Source organism: Sarcophilus harrisii, chromosome 5, assembly GCF_902635505.1.
Source record: "Sarcophilus harrisii chromosome 5, mSarHar1.11, whole genome shotgun sequence".
NCBI lineage: Eukaryota > Metazoa > Chordata > Mammalia > Dasyuromorphia > Dasyuridae > Sarcophilus > Sarcophilus harrisii.
In genome coordinates this window covers 266,893,333-266,913,431 of record NC_045430.1, presented here as the reverse complement: position 1 = coordinate 266,913,431, position 20,099 = coordinate 266,893,333, and the positions used below count along the sequence as shown (strand labels likewise).

Genomic DNA, 20,099 nt, shown 5'->3' with positions numbered 1-20,099 from the left:
GGGGACCATGGGTGTGGAACACTGCATGTGCAGCTGTACGTGGATCATCTCTTAGTTCATTTGCTGAACTGTTTTTTTTTTTTTTTTCCTGTTCCCTTGAAGAGAAAGCAAAGAAGAGTAGAGGAATATATTTGGAAAAGGAAGTGTTCCAAAAGCTATCAATGCAAATTTTTGAAGTGATTTTATTTACACTGGGAGTAAATATGCTCCAAGGGGGCCTGGAAAGGTATACACATAGCCTAGGTTGATTTATATTCCATTAGTCCTTTCTGCATTATTTTAGGTAATGTCAACGATTTCATTATTGTTATTGTTATCATTACCATTTTAAATAGTTCTCCAGGTACAAATAGAGAGGCTGGAATGGACAAAAAATGTTAATCAGTAATACACCAACTAAATAGCTGCCTACTTCTGTCTACCTGATTTACTAACATGCTGATGGTAGATTAAGTGATTGCCTGTTATTACAAAGAAAGCAATATTAATGTGATTTATCCTAATTAAGTGGTTGAGGATTTCTATTAGGCAGGCTTTGGTCTTGTAATCACAGAACTCTAGAAGAAGAAATCCTGTATTCTAACCCCCCTTCACTCCCACCCACCCTCTCATTTTACTTAAATCTCAAGGACAGGGGGATGATTTATTCCAGATCCCCCAGAGAATCAATTGGGACTAGAGGCACATCTCCCGAGAACCACTTGGGCTCACCTCTAATTTGACTCTTCTTTCAACAGGGAAAGGTATTTAGACATATTCAAAGCATGAGCAGGCAGAGCAGCTGTAAGGTCAGGGAAACTGGTATTTACATTTCTTCTTTCACAACCAGGGGTTTCTTGATCTCCTGCTTAGAGAATTTAAGTTTTTCAGAAGTATGTTGGTGGAATACATTGTGGAGTGCTGAGCTATGGAAATGATTTGAGACAGCCGCGTGTCATTATGAAATATTAAAACCTATTTGGGTGATTTAGCTGCAGTATTGTTGGGGTGTAAATTATTTCTTGCTTTAATTTTTATGTCTCTTTAATTTATGGCCTTTTCTTTCATTTGCTCCAGTTTTTTTCAATAAGTGATGATATTCCCACTTCAGTATTTTTTGATGCCATGTTTTTTGATCTTCTAATACTTTATATTGACTTCCAAAATCAATAGAGACATAGATAGTGTTTAGGATTTGTGTTTTATCTGTTCACTTCCAATGTCTTAAATGGCTTAAAATTCCACCCAAGTTACATTTTTACTGTGTGAATATCTTCACCCTGATTGGTTCTGCTGTAATACTCTCTGTAATAATATTCTGCTGTAATAATAATGTAACTATTAATGTCAATTTTGCAAAAAACTGGGCTAGAGACAAGATCTTCATGTAAAATGAATTATTTCTGCTGTTTGGAAACATTTTTACTTTTCACGTAGATGCCATTGGCTAAAAAAAAAAAACCAGAGAAAATCTTTGTAAAATAATACTAAAAAATCATTGCCTTTTGTGAAGATAATGTGGTTTGCAAAAACTTGAAATTCTGTTACGTCAACCATAATTCTTTTTTTTTTTTTAAATCTCACCTCAGTCATTTCATTATTAGCCTTCTCTCCCTGAGTTGAACTCTTATTTGTTGCAAACAAAATTACTTAAGTCAAATGAACTTCACTCTGGAGCTTCCATGTCTTACGAATAGGAGGGAGATATGATCTATCGTCTGTATTACAGTAGAGATCAATTGAATTCATCTGCCTTTTAAGATCATTTTTATTTCTATTTCTATAGTCATTATCTACATTGTCCTCTTAATTCTGTTTACTTCATCCTTCATCAGTTCAGAGCAATCTTCCCATGCTTTTCTTAATTCCTGATGTCTGTCATTTCAAACAGAGCAATAGTCCTTCAGATCAGAGATGTAGCACTGGTTGCTCAGCTGTCTCTTTAATGGATGAGAAGGCACTTTTTTTTTCTGCCACAAAAAGTGCTACTTTGAATGTTTTGGTAGATGTGGAACCAAGAACTAAAACTTGAAATAGGTACTGACTAGAGCAATGTGCCGAAAGTTTTGATTGTACTTATTCGCTAATGAATAGGTTACTCCTTAAACTGATGCTAATTGTAACTCTCAGACTAGGGGAGTCTTAACTATGACTTTCCATGGGAAGTTCCACCCAAAATACTTTCTTTCTTCTAACATCAATGTACTTCTTGGCTATCTAATAGGAAATTCTGATTTTTGCTGCTTGAATGGCCCACCTTCTTTCCTGGATAAGTAAATAAATTTAATAGATAGACTTTGAATGAAAAAGCCCTGAATTCAAATCTTGTCTCAGACACATTTAATTGTTGCATAATCCTGGGCAGACAACTTAACCTCTTTCTATTTCAGTTTCTCTATCTGTAAAAAGAAAAAAAAAATATTAATACCTCCCTGGTAGGATTCTCTTAAAGATTAAATGAGATACTCTGTAAATCTAAATCTAAACCTAATCTAAATCTAAAATCTATATGCATATAGATTCTAAATCTAATTTAAAATCAAAATCTAAAAGCTCTATATACATTCTGGCTATTATTGTTAGATGCTTTATGTTGTTCACAATATATTTATGTTAGACACAAATATATTTGTATTTGTGTGCATTTGTATGTGTGATGTGTGAATGCTTGTCTTTTATACCTATATATTCTACTTGAGGAAGCAGGAAACAATCAAATGAACACTGGCTCTGGAGTTCAGAGAGAGCTGAATTTCAATTATACCTTTGATAATTATTGTGTGACTTTGGAAAAGTCACTTAAATTGGAGCCTAAGTTTCTTCGTCTCTGAAATAGAGATAACAGTATCTGAAGTACTTACCTTACAGGGTTGCTATTAGAATCAAAGGACATTATGTCTGCAGATTTCTTTGATAATCTTAAAATCCTATATAATTGTCAACTACTCTTTATACTATGCTTTATACTATTATACTGATTTATACTATATTCTTTATACAATTATATTACTTTATAGTATCAGTGAGGAGTGATTCCATGATTTCTCAAAAACTGTTTAACCACACCCAAACAGATTGATGATACATCCTACAAAGAGCAGGTATCTGTAAGATATATTTTTAAAAATATCAAACTCATAAATATTTGATTCACATTTTTTAGAATGTTTTTAGAATATGTCTATTATATAACTTAAAAGCCCACTATCAAAATCAAATTAGATTTTAAATACATTTAAATTTCATGAATTCCTAAAATACTCTAGTAGATATTTTTCTCTAAGTTAAAAAAAATGAGTGTCAATGGGGCATTTGATTGCAGTGAATCTCCTTTCTAAAATGTGCTGTTCAGAATGAAATACAACACTCTAGATGTGATATGATCACAGGTGCTATCACTTTTTCTTATTCATGGTATCATGACTTTTAATATTCATACACGTTTGGTTTCCATATTATCTCAAACCCCAAATTGATTAAAGCTCTATATTTTCACACTGAAACCAATATCTAGTCATGTCTTCCCTATTGTTTACTTGCATCATTGATTTTTTGAGTCCTGAGTTAGATCTTACATTAATTTCTTCCTTCTATCCTTCTAGAAAGCTGAAATCTTTTTACCTCCTAACTCAGTCATTGAACATACTAGCAATCTCTTCCCACTTGGTTTCTTCTGAAAATTGGATAATTAGAGTATCTAGGTCTTTGTACAAGTCATTGAAAAAAATGTTGAATGGAAAAGGGCTAAGGATCAATCATTGGGACATTCTATTGAGAACTCCCTGCAAGTGGACACTTGCACAATGGTGAGTCCAGCCATTGCACCCATTTTAAATCTAACTGTGTCATCATCCAAGCAACATCCTGTTCTTGGTCATAAGGGATAGTGGTAAAGACTTAGCATATCTGGATTTCAGTGAATCATGATAGCTTTTTTACATTCTCTTGATCTACCAGTCTCATAACCCTGTCAAAAAAGGAAATATGATTTGTCAATTTTTTATGTATATGTGGGAGACAACTTGTCTGAGGAGAATGATTAAGGCTGCATTTTGGCACTTATAGGTGGTAGGGAGGGGGCATGGTATAATTAAAAAGTCCGTACACCTCTAAAATTAAAAATAAAATAATGCGCCATCTGTGCTGGAGGTTGCCAACCCCTATGCTAACGTTTGCAGTTCTTTTTCAAAACGCCCAAATCATATTTTTCAGGAAATGAAAAGTATTGACATAGATGCTCCCCCTCTCTTGAAAAAGGATCGGGGGGACATGCAAATTGCCCATGATTTTATAGCATATATTTAAATTACTAGATGAATGGTTACATTTACAAATCTTGAAGTTAACACGTGAATAATTTTGTTCTCAGACTGTGCAGTACACTGCAATTAATAGATCATAGAAACTTAATTGTTTATTCCTTTAGGAGGCTAAAATTGCTTTCAAATAGTTCGGTGTGGTTTTGTAATTGATAAGAGACTCAGGAAACAATATTTGAAATGGAGAAATTTGAGTTCTATTTCTTGTTTTCCCTCGGCAGTACTATAATGCTTTCGTGATCGGTAGTTCAGAGTTCTAGAAACCTGAAGCGTCTGGCAAAACAAACTAAACCAAAAATTAACCCAATAGGGATAGAAAACTTTCAAAAATAATACTCTGAAGGCATCAAAATAATTCCAATGAGGAATAGGTCTAAACAGAACAATGAAAGACATGCCAATCAACTCCAATTTTCAAAAGAAGATGGACAGAAGGACCAAGTAATAGATGAATGCAAATAATAGGATGGACTTTTAGGCATAATTTCAGGAATACTAACTCTCCAAATCAATTGAACTTATGGGTGGCAACAACAAAACATGTTTATTCCTTGTTATTTCTTTCATCACATTGAATACAAGGAGATCAAATGAGAATTGGTTTTGTACAAAGGAGATGGGTAAATAATGGATTTCTGTGAGAAGACTTGCAGATTCACAAATCTACATAGACTCAAAAAGCTCCTTAGAAACCATCTACTCCAACTTCCTAATTTTACAGATGAAGCAACTGAATGACTTGTCCACAGTCACCCAGGTTTAAATACCTGAATGTCTTCCATGCATTCAAGTCGTGAGCTGTATCCTAGAGTTACTAAAGGAATTGGACAATGTCATTGATACCTTTTTGTAAGAAAACTTTGAATCATTATGAAAATTCAGAAAGATATTGTAGGACTGCAGAAAGAGAAATGTCCTGGATTTTCAAAAACAAAAACAAAAAGAAAAACAAAAAAAAGGAAAGAGAGTAAAAGCAGTCTACAAGCTTAAGGCCAGTAACCTTTAGTTCTATTCCAGGCCAAATTCTAGGTTTCTTCACTAGAGGGATGGTTTGTGTGCATTTATTTAGGGAAACAGTGATGATTAAAAAGCTAGTATGACTTTATCAAAAATGAAGACTAACTTCATTTCCTTTTTTTGGATAGGGTAACTCAACTAGGTTGATTGGGGGAATGCTGTGGACTGGGAGGATCTCAACATTTTGGGGGGAGAGAGATACAGATTAAGAGAAGCAAGGCTGGAAAATAGTTCATCTAAAAAGATTTGCTTTTTTAGTCTTAGTGAAAAATCTAATGTTCTCCTAGGTTATAGTAACAGAGGCATTGCCCAGATTTAAGGAAGAATATTGGTAAGGTGGACCATATTAGATGGGTCTGAACAAAATGGGTTGTCTAGAATGCATATCATATGAAATCAGTTAAAAGGAAAAGGAATATTTAGCACCAAAGAAAACAAACCTTGGGGAATGGTGGTGGAGGGGAACATACATACAACAGCTTTCCTCAAGTCTTTCAAGGACTGTTATATAGGAGAGGAACTAGCCTTACTCTGCTCAGACTAGAGAGCAAAACTAGGTGGAAGTTACTGAGAGGCAGATTAAGCTTATTTTTAAATACTCTAAGCATTAGAATTACTCAAAAGTAGAATGGGCTCCTTGGAGAGATTATGGCTTTCCCCACCGTGAAGATCCACAAACAAAAATGGGTGAACACTTGCCAGGGTTCTGTTGAGAGAAATGTTATCTTTGGAGAACCAGACTCTAGTTCTTCAACAGCTAGCAATAATGAGAATAGCTGAGATGACCTAAGTAAAAGACTGTCTGTGTTACCCCAACCTAGCACAGGATCTTGCACTTAGTGGGTACTTTCAAAATGCTTGATATTAGATTCCAAGCTTATTTTCATTTATAGTAATCAGAGGATACCCCAGTCTCTGGCAAGTTGAAAAGGCAGAAAGAAACCTTCTCAACTGTTAGCCTTTTTTCTGGGGGCACCACTTGGCTTTAGTCTTACAGACTAAATATTTGTGGGTTTTGCCCAACATTTGTAGGCAGGGGAGATGGATTATAGATAATGAAACATACCCAGAAACCTCTGAAGTTTCTGAAAAACTGAATGACTTTTTCAAGGACTTTCTTTCTGAAATCAATCAGTTTCTGATGAGGCTGATGAGATCAGCCTATTTTGAGAGTGCTCACCAAATTGTACTTTAGCAGGTGCTTCGGAATCAAGGACAAGCTTGGGTAAATTTGACTGCTCTGTGTGCTAGTTCAGTAGGCTCTTACATAATTCTTTCTAATTCCATGATGATTTCATAAGCATTAAAGGTCTACCTGTGCCGGACTTTAAAGGGAAACATGGGATCATATATTATAGGATTCTGAAATTTTGTTTCTAACAGGATACAAAAAACTTCTAACTAGTCAGAAAATGAATGACTGAAATAGCATTTATCAATTACTTACTTTGTGTCAAACTCTGTACTGGATGCTTTACAATTTGATCCTCTTAATAACTCTGGGAGGTAAGTGCTATTATTATCATCCCTATTGAAGAAACTGAGGCAAACATAGTTTAAGTGATTTGCCCAGGGTCAAGTAAGCTTGTGTCTGAGAGTAGATTTGAACTCAGATCTTCCTCACTCCAGATCTGACACTCTATCCACTGTGCCACCTAGCTACACCCTAGTAGAGTTTACATTCTGTTAGACCAACCCTTTGGAGATTGGTGAATTTGCATCATCATTCCAAAAGACTTTCCCTGCTTCCCCCTTTATTCCCCAAAAATCATTCATTTACCTGTTAGTTATGGAACACAAGAATTAATATAGATGAATTATGATCTCCTTCTATTGGAATATAAGTTCCTTGAGAAAGGGACAGTCTTTGCTTTTATATTTATATGGAAAGTCCTTAGAGCAATGCTTGGCTCATAACAAGTGCTTAATAAATGCTTTTTTCATTCATTTGTTTGCTCATTCCTTTATTTCCTAGCATTTTTTGGTATCCTTGGTGAGACATTATATCAGAAGCTCATCTGCTAGCAAAGCTGATCTATGTGTGAGGAAACAATTCACAGACCCTCAGAGCCAGAAGTAAGCTCTGAGCCTGGGAGCAGTGGAGACAGTGTTGGAGTCCAGCTGTTATGCCTACAGGACTCGTCTCTAAACCAAACCTCCCAAATCTTCTCCCAGTCATTGCCAGAAGAACTCTAGTGAGGGGCAACTCACTATTTCCCAAGAAAGCCTATTGTACTTCAAGATAACTCTTATTGTTAGAAAATCTAGCCTAAATCTCTCAATTTAACTTCCATCCATTCTTGCTTCTATCCCCTGGGGCCAAGCAGAATAAAAATAATCCTTCCTCTATGTGCCAGCCCTTCAGATACTTGTTCTTACTTCAGGGATTCTTAACCTGGGTTCCAAGAACTTTAAAATATATATACATATGTACATATATATATATATATATATATATATACAGAATTTTGACAAATGTCTTTCAGTATAATAGGTTGGGAACAGCTAGGTGGTGCAATTTACAGAGTGTTAAGCTTGGAGTCACTAGAGAGCCGAATTCAAATGTGACTTCAGACACTTACCAGTGTGTAATTCAACCTCTCTTTACCTCAAAATCTTCATCTGAAAAATGGGGATAATAATACTACCTATTCTCTTTGCCAGCTTGTTGTGAAGATCAAATGAGATAATATTTGTAAAGCACTTAACACAGTGCCTGGCACATTGTAGATACTATATAAATGAGAGTTATTATAATTCTCCTATAGTTCTACATATTTCATTTTATGAATTGAAAAATATGATTCTATGTTTGTGGCAGCCCTCTTTGTAGTGGCTAGAAACTGGAAACTGAATGGATGCCCATCAGTTGGAGAATAGCTGAATAAATTGTGGTATATGAATGTTATGGAATATTATTGTTCTGTAAGAAATGACCAACAGGATGATTTCAGAAAGGCCTGGAGAGACTTACACGAACTGATGCTGAGTGAAATGAGCAGGACCAGGAGATCATTATATACTTCAATAACAATACTAGATGATGACCAGTTCTGATGGACCTGGCCATCCTCAGCAACGAGATCAACCAAATCATTTCCAATGGAGCAGTAATGAACTGAACCAGCTACGCCCAGAGAAAGAACTCTGGGTGATGACTAAAAACCATTACATTGAATTCCCAATCCTTATATTTATGCCCACCTGCATTTTTGATTTCCTTCACAAGCTAATTGTACAATATTTCAGATTCTTTTTGTGCAGCAAAATAACAGTTTGGTCATGTATACTTATTGTGTATCTAATTTATATTTTAATATATTTAACATCTCCTGGTCATCCTGCCATCTGGGGGAGGGGGTGGGGGGTAAGAGGTGAAAAATTGGAACAAGAGGTTTGGCAATTGTTAATGCTGTAAAGTTACCCATGCATATAACCTGTAAATAAAAGGCTATTAAATAAAAAAAAATAAAATATGATTCTAAGAAGGCTTCTGTAAGCTTCATCAGACCATCAAAGTGGTCCAATGCACAAAAAAGGTTCAGAGCCCCCACCTTCATCCCTTACTCCAAATTCATCATCCTAAATTCTTTCCATTTTATCAGTCACTCTGAAAAAGCAGTATTATTTCAATACTACAATTTCCTTAGTATGAGCACCTCTTATAAAATAATGATAATCATAAGAGTGACTACTGATATTTATGTCATAGTTTTAAAGTATTTTCTGAACATCTCATTTGGGCTTCATAATAATCCTATGATGTGAGTTTGTTGAGTATTATCATTCTCAATTCACAGTTAAGGAAAAAGGATCAAAAAATTAGATGTCCCACCCAATTTCCAAGATGGGAGTTCAACCCAATTCTTCCCAATTCCAAGCCTAACACTAACCACTGTGCCATTATCCTGATTTTTTCCCCATCCTTTCTAGAAAAGCTTAGGGGGTAAGAGTTAGTATGGTTCAGAAATGCTCCCTACAGCCAATCAATCAACCATCAAGCATTAATATGTGTCTGTCCTGCACTGACCCCCATAGTAGGTATTAGTAATTAATAACAAAGTAATACTATATAAAAGTGAGATAGTTCCTGCATTCAAGGGGTGCATCTTTTCCTTCTCCTAAAGGGGGGATGATAAATCTAAAGACTAAGTATATACAAGATCTACAAAACAATTAAACAGTGTGTGGTGTGGGCACTAATATCAGGGGAAATCAACAAAACCCTTTAAGTGATGGGATTCTTGGCTTGGCTAATCTGGTCCTCAGATAATAGAATGAGCATCCATCACCGGTCCTGTACTTGAAACAGTTCTTGCTTGGGAAAAAAAAAATACTACTGGAATTTACATTGCCTCGGCATAGCTTTTGGGAATCCAAGATCGGGTCCACATCAGAATAAACCACTGGAACAAGTTTTGGAAGCAGCATAATTAGTGATTTTGAATTTGCAATTGGGATATTGGGGATGAGGGTATAGAACAAACAAGCAGGTTCTGAAACACTGCTTGTATGTCTCAGAAGAGGAGAGACAAATGCAGAATGATAATTGTTAACTAAAAGGGTCAAATCAATTGCCCTCTTATTTTCTGCCGTGTTATTTATTATTCTAGATTTAATTATTTATTCTATATTCCTTCCCCTGTGAAAGCTGCAGGCATTGTTTCATTATTCACTTATATAGATTCCTTTTCACCTCCCCTAGACCCAGGGATACTAATGTTTTCTCTCTTTTGCTTATTTTCCTCTGCTTTTCCTGTACATCAGCCAGCTGAGGTTTCCCAGAGGAAAGAGTAACCATTACAACTCAGTATTCTCGGGGTCTTAGGGGCAACCCATGTGGGTGACTTTGCTTTCCAAAACTGTAGCTAGGAGCTTCCACGGATGTATTTCAGATGAACAAATCAACCACTAAAACTCAATTAACCTTAACCAAAATATTCTAGGAAAATGCAAAGTGAATTATTTATATATTATTCTACCAAGAAACCAGGATTTGCTCTCCCATCCATGTACTCATGGGGAAAGTGGGTACACATGTAAAGTCCTATAATAACATGTGTCTAAGTAAAGGTATGAGGTCAGAGCAACTCCACTTTGGCACTGTAGACTTTAATATCATTCTTCCTCTCTCAGGAACCGTCTGTTAAAGCTCCATGTTGAGTGTATCGTTTGTGAACACTGTGAACAAATGCTTCCACTGCTAAGCTGAACTGCTCCTGCTCTGCTGGACAAACACTTCCCCGGATGCAGCATCTTAGCTTATGAACCTAGCTTTATTTGATTTTCTGATGTTTCACTTTTTAAGCTGTTCCTCTACTCAAGTGGTTTTGCCCCATGCTAGCAACTGTAGCAGCTATCACTTTTAGATTCAGCCTTAATGATGCTTGCAGATGAAGTCAGGGTATGCATTTTAAGGAAAAACAGTGACCTTTACTGTAAGTTTGGTGAAACTCTCTCCAGCACTCTTCCATTATGAAATTCATCTTCTTTTGTCTCTCAGTCAGAACAGGTGAGAATGCAGACAAATATCTACCTTGTTTGTCTTTCTGTCTGTCACTCTCTTCATCTTCCTTAGCAGTACGGGGTAGTGGGAGAGAGAGTACAACTTTTCTTTGATACAGATGTAGGGCTTATTCTCTTACTTTTACCTCTCTCATTTTCTGATTCATCTACTGAGTCTCTCTTTAAGGAACATCCCATTTTCTTATAATTATAAGCACTATCATCTATGGAGAATTGATAGACATACAAAGGAAGCACTTAAGATGAGAAGGTTTGCATTGGTCACTTCGTCTCTGTCTGCCTCATCTTGGATGTCCTGATCACAGGGAATGGTTCCTCACTGCGCCAGCTGTGAGGGTGAGTTTTCTAGCCACACCATCTCTTGAGGATTGTAAGTTATAGGCATCATAAGGCTGTCAACCATAGGATTCTATATTCAATGATAGAAGGGAGCTTTGAAGTTATCAAATCCAAGTACCATATTTTACAACTGAGGAAATAGGCTCAGAACAGTTAGGTGACTTGTCTAATATCACACCGCTGACTGAGAAAAGATTCAAAACTTGTCTTTGTAATGGACTGAAGCTCGAGTTGATGCACTGAGGTCCCAAGCATGTGAGGCTAAATAGTAATTGGACCATACTCTATTAATATATGCTTGGAGAAAGAATGGCCCCCGCCCACTCTTTGTGTAAGTTCTGATGTGTTGTATAGGAAATGACATAGGGACGATTTTGGTGGGTGGAGAGAAAGAGGCGGGGAGAGAGGCAGAGAGACTGCTGGCCAGGTCCCTGTCGTGGCTGCTCACATTCCTATCGCTATCCCCCTTCACCTCCACAAAGAATAAAGATTGAAGATTTTCCCTTTATCTGAATTCCTGACTCCGACTGATTTTAAAATCTGCGGTCATCACAAGTCTTCTTGACTTCAGCTCCAGCAATCTACACCTATAGAGGGAATCTCTCCAGTAATAACATCTTAAGATTTTTGAAATGTTGAAGTGGCTTATTTCTGTAGAGACTGAATTTTTCTCCCATTTCCTTAGTTCTTCTCTTTAACATCATTTGAAGGGCTACTTAATGGGGAGTGGTTCTTGTCTTATTCCCAGATTTCCCCCCACTAATGCATCTCTTTCTCCTCCCATCAGGCTGCCCCTCTCCAACCTCCCCTAGCCCTATTATTCTCCCTAGGACCAAGAACCATGTTGTCTCTCCTGCCCTCCCCTTCCCCACTTACTGATTAACCCTTACTGATTTACGACAGTTTTTTCCAACCTGCCTAAGGCACAATTCATCATAGAAAAATATATGATAAATAACATCCTGACCTGACTGGACCATCATGATGAATACAAGGGATGCAATATTTCACACAAGGCACATCTACAAGTGAATTTATGCATCAATATAGAATAGGCTCCCAACTGTGTAAAAGCATCATTTAGTTCACATGCTGCTCAATATTATTGACCTAACTGCTTGACCCCATAGTCCTGAAAACGCTTTGGGTGTTTCCTGAAATCAATGCTTTGGAGACTGAATATTTTACTTCTCTATTATTCCAAGTGTAAGTGGGTTTAGGACACGTGGAGTTTCAGGATGCTGTTATCATTCCATCCAGATTTTTGGAGATGTTGTTGTCTATGAATTCAGATACCAAATCCTGTTACTAAGGAAAAAGAAATCGTAATGATGTTAGTCCAAATTTGCATCTGGTTATAAGATTTGCAAAATTCTTTAAAATACATCATCTCATTTGATCTTTACAATAAATCTCTAATGTAGATGTTAATCCATTTTACAGTTGAGGAAACTGAGTCTGAAAGAAGTTGTCTAGGGTCACACAGCTAGTCCACACGTCCAAAGCTGGATTCAAATTCAGTTGTATTGTATGACTCTGATGCTCATTCATTATACTATTTAACTTTTCTCAAAGGATTGTGTATGTTTTTGTCTGTATGTGTGTGTCTGTGTGTGTTTAATGATAACATCTTCTATGGACACAATCCAAATTCCCTGAAAAATCAGCAGATTTTCTTTTTATTTGCCTAGATAGATCTGGCTCTGGGGAGGCAACCCTGCAGTACTTAGGGGAAACCTATTCAAATGTGGGGACCTTTCCTCTACCAGTTGAGTCCCAGAGCTGCTGGAGCACTTGACCTTAATGCATTTTAAATCCATCATTAAAAAAACCAAAGCTAATTTAACTTTAACAAGAAATGAGATTATAGGAATTCAGTTTGGGGGAGCTATTGACAACTCACCTTTCACATTCTTATGCAAACCGCATCCTTTGCACAAGATTCCATCTTTCTCAAGTTGCAAAAAGTAGTAAATCTTCCCATGACATTTTTATCTGCTCATGGATGCTGTTTGAGTGTGCTGGCAATAAGATTATTTTTCTGAAGGGGTAAGGGAAAGCTGGAGGATTGTATCTAAGCATTTTCCTTTGGAGAGATGGGCATTGGTTTATTTTACACAGTGTTTAGAATACCGGTGTCTAATAAATGTTAATGCTATTAATGTGAAAAAAGGAAATATTTGCAATAGTTTAAGATAGATTTAGATTTTTTTCCTTAAAAAATCAATCAACACATCTCTTTTCTTCTCCGGTCTGCTCTATTCTGTTCTTGTTCTATTCTATTCCATTCCACAAATATTTATCAAGCACTTACAATATGCTAGGCACTGGAAATGATTTTCTTTGATGGCAGGTGCTTAACTTTACACAATGAAATTAATGTATGTGATTATAAAGAAGAACTAGGTCATGGAAAAAAGAATAAGACCAACACAAAGCCTGTAAGGTAAATATCAATCTAATCTCCAAATTAAATGGCAGAATCATTTTTGTTGAAGGCTATTTCCCCTCTGTTCGGTAATCTTCAATCTCTGATTTAGATTACACCATTGTTGGTGTTCTCACATTTAACTGCTTTAAAACAAGAGCCATTTGTATAAAATTGCTTGGTCTTTATTCATTCTCACTCCTGTCCCTCTTGCTTTGTGACTGGCTTAAAGGTCAGGATTGAAATGGTTAAGAATAAGGTTATTTTTGACCTCACCTCCTTACACTCCACCCCTAAGAAAATGAGGGTGGGTCTGGAGCGGGAGACTGTGCCTAGAATATGAAGGCTCATTTTAAATGTCTACTTGTGATGTCAGGTAAAAAGAGTCCGGGCATTGTCTGATATTGATCTCTTTAGCTCAAGAATGATTTATGAAAAGGAAAAGTAGAATTCTCTTTAAAAAATGTTACTTGATTGAGTATGTTCATGGAGAAGAAGGCAAGTGTATATGTGTCTTTGAAAGTGTGTGTATGTGTGTGTGCAGGGGGTGGGAGATACACTGGGCTCCCCAAATTTTTAGAAAGAGAGGGGCACAAAAGAGAGGAAATACTGTAGCTGCTATGTGAAACTTAGAATATTGTCAAAGCAGAGGAATCAAACAGATATGTATATGTGGGTTGCATATTTCTGCTTTGAGCTGGTATGGGTTCTTTCTTCATTTTAACAGATTGGACCCTATCCTACTCTACCAGTCCTGCATACCACTTAGCCACATCTCCCATAGAAGGTCCATTCAAAATGCCGAGATGTTCCCATAGACCTCTTGACATTTTGAGGGTCCCATGGAGCATATGTGTGGTCCATAGGTTGTTCTTCTTCCCCATCCCAATGTGACAAATCTACCTTTTTATTTTTGCTCTGATGTCATCCTTCATGGCACGTGGTCTTTGTAATTTTTGGTTGCTGATATGCAATATCCTGGCTGTGCTCTCTACCTCCATTGAGGTGTTCTTCAAATATGATTCCTCATACATCATGGCTTTGGGTGACTAGCTGCTAAATAGCACCACCATCTATCAATCTGGCATATGGTGGTCACATGTTGCAATGATGCTGTGTGGAAATGTGTTCTAGATAAATATATATGTATATATGTAGTTCAGTAATTTAAGGAAAAAAACATCTCTGGTTGCTTTCACTTGATATTTTTGCCTGTCTGTATGCAAAGGTCCCTTTTCTAATTCTGATTCTCTAGCTTATTTTAAGGATATGGAATAAGAGCATCATCAGGAATAATATCACATAGTCCTTGGGGGAAATACTACAAGAAGAATTCAAATTTCTCTACTCAGATTCTTTTATTTATGAGCAAAATTCAATCAGACTCCAAGGTAAATAGCCTCTAAGATGTTGTAATGATATTGTAGTTATTAAGCACTTGCTATATGTATCAGGCACAGTTAAGTGCTGGAAATATAAGAGAAGATAAAAAATAATTCCTGATCTTAAGGGAACGATGTAATGGATCCCATGATTTAGAATGTGGATCAGAATTAAGAAAGTCTTAGAAAAATGGTATTATTTTACAATAAAAATTCAATTTAGCAATTTGATTAAATTCAACAAATTCTTATCAACATACATAGTGCCTAGCCCTAAGGGGATTGCAATCTAGCAAAGGAATAAAATATTAATCTCCTCATATAATTGAAATACAAAGCAGGAACAAGATAAGTACCTAACATGGGTAAAAGATCTGGAAAGCCTTGATGGAGTGGGTGATCCTTGGAGGATAAGTTGGATTTCAGCAAGTGAATTCTTGGGCATGTGGAATGGATCAAGTAAAATGTGGTCATGGGAAAGGATGGGGCATGATCAGGAAGTGGTTCAATTTGAGTGGGGTGTCATGAGTCATAATGTGAGATAAAGGTAGAAAGGGAGGTTGGAACCAAGTTCCAGAGAACCTTCAAGGCCAGGGTGAGGATTCTAAACTATTTTTTGTTGCCAACAGGAAACCGCTGAAAAAAATTTTTTTAGCAGAAGTGTGACAAGAAGGAATAGAAAAAATAAAACAAAATTAAATTATTTATTAAATGGCACTATGTTGAATGTTGGAGAACCCAGTACAAAAGTAATAAGTCTTTACCTTCAAGGAACGTATATCCTATTTGGAAGAGACAGTTTTTATTGGGAGAGATATTTTGGGCCATGGAAAGATTTTTTGGTTTGCAAATTTACGAGGATAGTGAGTGTGGCTTAAATATACATCCTCTGTAGAAGCAAAAGATTTGCTTATGGCTCCATACAAGGTAGGTTAAGTCATAGACAATTAGATTTGTGCATAAAGAAGATTAGTTTGGTGTTAGAAATGAAAAGAAAGCATTATCATGACTGATATTTATAGAATACTTAAAGGTTGAAAAGCATTTAATGAATATTATATCATCTGATCCTCACAATAACCCACGGAGGTAGATGTTGCTAAGATCTCAATTTGCAGATGAGGAAACTGAGGCAGACAGAGATGAAATGACCCAGCCAGTAAATGTCCAAGACCAGAATTGATCTCAGGTCACACTGATACCAAGTTCAGTTCTCTGTTCCCTGTTCCATCCGGTCCCTCAGTTATGTTGCTTGTCTGCAGAACTGGGAACAATGTATTTTATAGAAATGCCCATCATTTCTGTTTAGGAAATGCAAAAGCCTGCTTGTAGGCAAAATTTATAAGTGGTTGAAATTTGCTTTTTCTCTCCATCTCCCTTTCCAAAACCCATTTCTTCTCATCTCCCTGACATTGCCCCTAGGACTTTCGGTTGCCCGGTGCCCCTTCCACCATTGATGTTCTTAGGAAAGGCTTCATAATAAACATTTCTATCTCACTTTTCTTTCCCAGGGACATTTGCATATAAAGTCTTTTCTTTAATAGCACAGGGAAAGCCTGTGTTTTTCATAGAACTTCACTCATCAGCAGGCACTAAAAGTGGGAGGAGGGAGAAGAATAGGAAAAATTGAAAGTGTTTCTCTAGAAGGATTCATTAACAATGGTGATGCAGCACAAAAAAGGCTTTTAAATATGAAGTATTTTTTCTTCTCTCTTTTATTTTTTAAAATAGTTGATTCTGAACAACAGGAAATGGTTCCAAATAAGAGGAATGTCATCTTAGTAGACGGAGTCGTACTCAATGGTCCCACAACAGATCCAAAAGCAGGAGAAAAATTTGTGGAAGAGGCCTGTCGCTTAATCATGGAAGAAGTAATCCTGAAGGCTCCAGATGTCACAGAGAAGGTAACTAAGACCAGAGTAGAAGATGCGCAGAGATTATCTACTTCCACATCTATTTCCTTATAATACCCTTAGCAAGTGGTCATTCAGCCTGGGATAGAGGACCTTCAAGGAGGAATGATCTATTACTTTCTTAAGAGCTAATTCCATTTGGGGAGAGTTTTTGCTGTTAGGCATTTTTTTTTTTTAATTCTGCCAAGATATTTGTAATTTCTATTCATTATCCTTTGTTCTGCTCACTGGACCCAAACAGAATAAATCTATCCACTTCTTATAACAGCTCTTCAAATACTAGAAGATAACTCTCATTTTCCATTTTTCCCCTTTCAGTTCCAGGCTGAACACCCAAATTTCCTTCAAAGGACCCACACGTAACATTATCTTGAGGCCCTTCCTAATCCTGGTTGCCCTCCTGTTTCCTATATCTTCCATCACATGTGGCACTCAAAAAATACTCCAGATGTGTTTGGACTAGAGCAGAGCAGCCTTACCATCCCCTCCCTCTTTCTGCCAATTATAAGGCAACAATATTTCATTAATTTTTTTGGCAGTCATGTCACATGGTTGACTCTAATTGAGCTTGAAATCCACTAAAATCCCAAGATTTTTTTCTAATGAAATACTCTCTAACTATATTATCCTTGCAAATTTGATATTTTTGAACCCAAGTTTATTAAGACTTGAAATTTAATAGGAGTAAATGTAATCTTGTTATATTTGGCCCACATGTTCAAGTTTGTGGAGTTGTTTTTGGCTCTTGAATCTCTAACATATTAACTATTTCTCTTATCTCTAAGTCATTTGAAAATTCATTAAGTGTGCTATTTATATCTTCTTCCAAATAATTGCTGAAAAATGTTAGAGTACAGACAGACCTTCTCCCATAAGGATATCTGGACTGCCTGATTAGAATTCATCCAGGGCAACTGGGTGCTGTCTTCTGTCTCATTATCATCCTATTATCCTTTTTTTTTGTTGTTGTTGTTGTTGTTGTTGAAACCTTTCCTGATCAAAATGGAATCAAATGGAAACAAAATAAGAGATTAGCATCTCTACCTTTTCTTTGCTGTTTCTTCTATCCCATGTAACCTAATTATGGTTCTTATCTCCTCCATTATCATCTCTTTTCCCTAGCACAGCTAATGAAATCTTTTCCATTGTCCCTAGCTATTCTTAGAAGTTTTGGCTCAATATTAGCTTTAGGACTTCTGGCTTGTGTTCCATTTTGTACTCATCCATCATTACTATCTCTTCTTTTAAATCTCTATACATGTCTTTTAAAAGTTAACTTGGGGAGAGTTTTTGTATGCCCCCAGTATACCCCGACATTTAAAAGATAACTTTTTAAAAGAGTTATTCAAGAGTTCCTTGTGCATCCACACTAGTCTCTTTAGGCAACTCTTACTTCTTCCTTTAATGGATTCTGTTTCTCTTTGTATCTTCACAGAATTTCATTTTTCAGAACTTCCCATCAATTTCTGAGATTGCTTCTTCTGTAGAATTTTAGTTTAGAATAGGATTCTCTTTATCCTTTTACTGGATGATTTTAATTCTTCTCCCCACTCCCCCAATCAAGAGTTCACAACAGATATTTCCTCTTCCTCTTGATTACAAATTCTAAGATGCAATGGTCACTTGTCCCGGAGACTCCCATCATTTACTCCAAGCAAATCGTTCTTCCTTGTTAAAGTGAATCATATTCAGACTCCCATTAGTCACTTTGGGTTCTTTCATTTTTTGAAAGATGAAATTATCATTAAGACAAATCAAGAAATCATTAGCTGCTCCTCTTTAGGTGGAGACAGTCTCCAACAGATGTCTGCATAATTGAGATTCTGCCATCATGCCCCCATGCCAGACAAATGAGATAATATTTGTAAAGAGCTTAGTACAGTGCCTGACACTTGTTAGATGCTTGATAAATCTTTATTTCCCTTCCTCCCCCTCTGCAGACTTCTGATCTCTTTCCCAAAGTTGCCTATTTCTACTTTATCTGACTGTCTACAGTATACCCTAATGACAATATCACTTTGGCCTCCATTGATCTTTGCCCAGATATCCCACTTCTGGTTCCTGAATTCTTTACATAGCTAGAGAAGATAAATGGTGCCAATCTACATCCATTTTTACATATTCAGTTCTTTTTTTGCAAAATAAGACTTACTCATTCATTGTTATTTTCCAGCCATGGGTTCCATCCCACCAGTTCTGAATGAGGTAAAATTTTCTTCATTGCTTTTCTCATTCACTTTTCTATTACCCACATTTTGCACATTTGCATGCAGATATCTGAATTGATGGGTTTTATTACTGTTTTCCCCCTCCTCTTTTTTATTTTGTCTCCTCTGAGTTTCTTGGCATGTATACAACTGTTTTTCTTCTGACATTATTGTTACTTTCTAAGGCACCCAGCTTGATGGGTACCAGATATCTTTCACTGTCCTCCTTGCTCTTTATTGCAATGTCCTTTTCTTTGGATTTGTAAAACTCCAGGCAGATATATTTTCATCAGCCCTTTTTGGCTGTATCCAATCCCTGAACAAGGGCCCAACTTTCTTGTATTGTTGAGAGGGGAGGATCAGAAAAGGTTTAATTAACAGGGGTACATTGACTGAGCCTTGAAAAAAGAGATCGATTCTTTTTTTCTTATCATTATTTTATTGTCAGTTTTATTTAATGTTTTATTTTTCCCCATTACATGTAAAGACAATGTTAGCATTCTCTTCTTTGGCAAATTTTGAGTTCCAAATTCTCTCCCTCCCTCTGTTACCTACCCTCCCTTCCCCCAGTGAGAAGGCAAGCAATTTGACTTAGGTTATGTATGTGCAGTCATGCAAAACACATTTCCATATAATTCATTCTGTAGAAGAAAATAGACAAAAAAAAAGAAAAATAAAGAAGGTAAAGAAAAAGTATCTTTGATCTATAGTCATGATTTACAGGTTTTTCCTCTGGGGATGAAGAGTGCCCTTTTTCATAAATTCTAAAGAATTATCTTGGATCATTGTATTGCTGAGAATAGCTAAATTATTCATAGATCATCATACAATATTGTTATTACTGTATACAATGTTTGAAGAGATCAGTTCTTAAAGGTTGTGTTGAGGAGGGACTATATTCTTTTCATGAATAATGGCCTTTTCGAATGTCCAAAGGTGAGAGATAGCATTCTGAATGTGAGGAACAGCAAGGAGCTGACTATCGGCAG

At 36.4% G+C, this 20,099-nt stretch overlaps 1 protein-coding gene across 1 annotated transcript in view; it reads left to right on the top strand.

Annotated features, from left to right (window-relative positions):
- Nucleotides 1-20,099, top strand: part of GADL1 (glutamate decarboxylase like 1) — a 206,190-nt gene that overhangs the window by 13,633 nt on the left and 172,458 nt on the right. Inside the window, exon 2 of the mRNA XM_031940417.1 lies at nt 16,722-16,894. Coding sequence (XP_031796277.1) covers nt 16,722-16,894 — 173 coding nt within the window. The remainder of the gene's footprint in view (nt 1-16,721; nt 16,895-20,099) is intronic.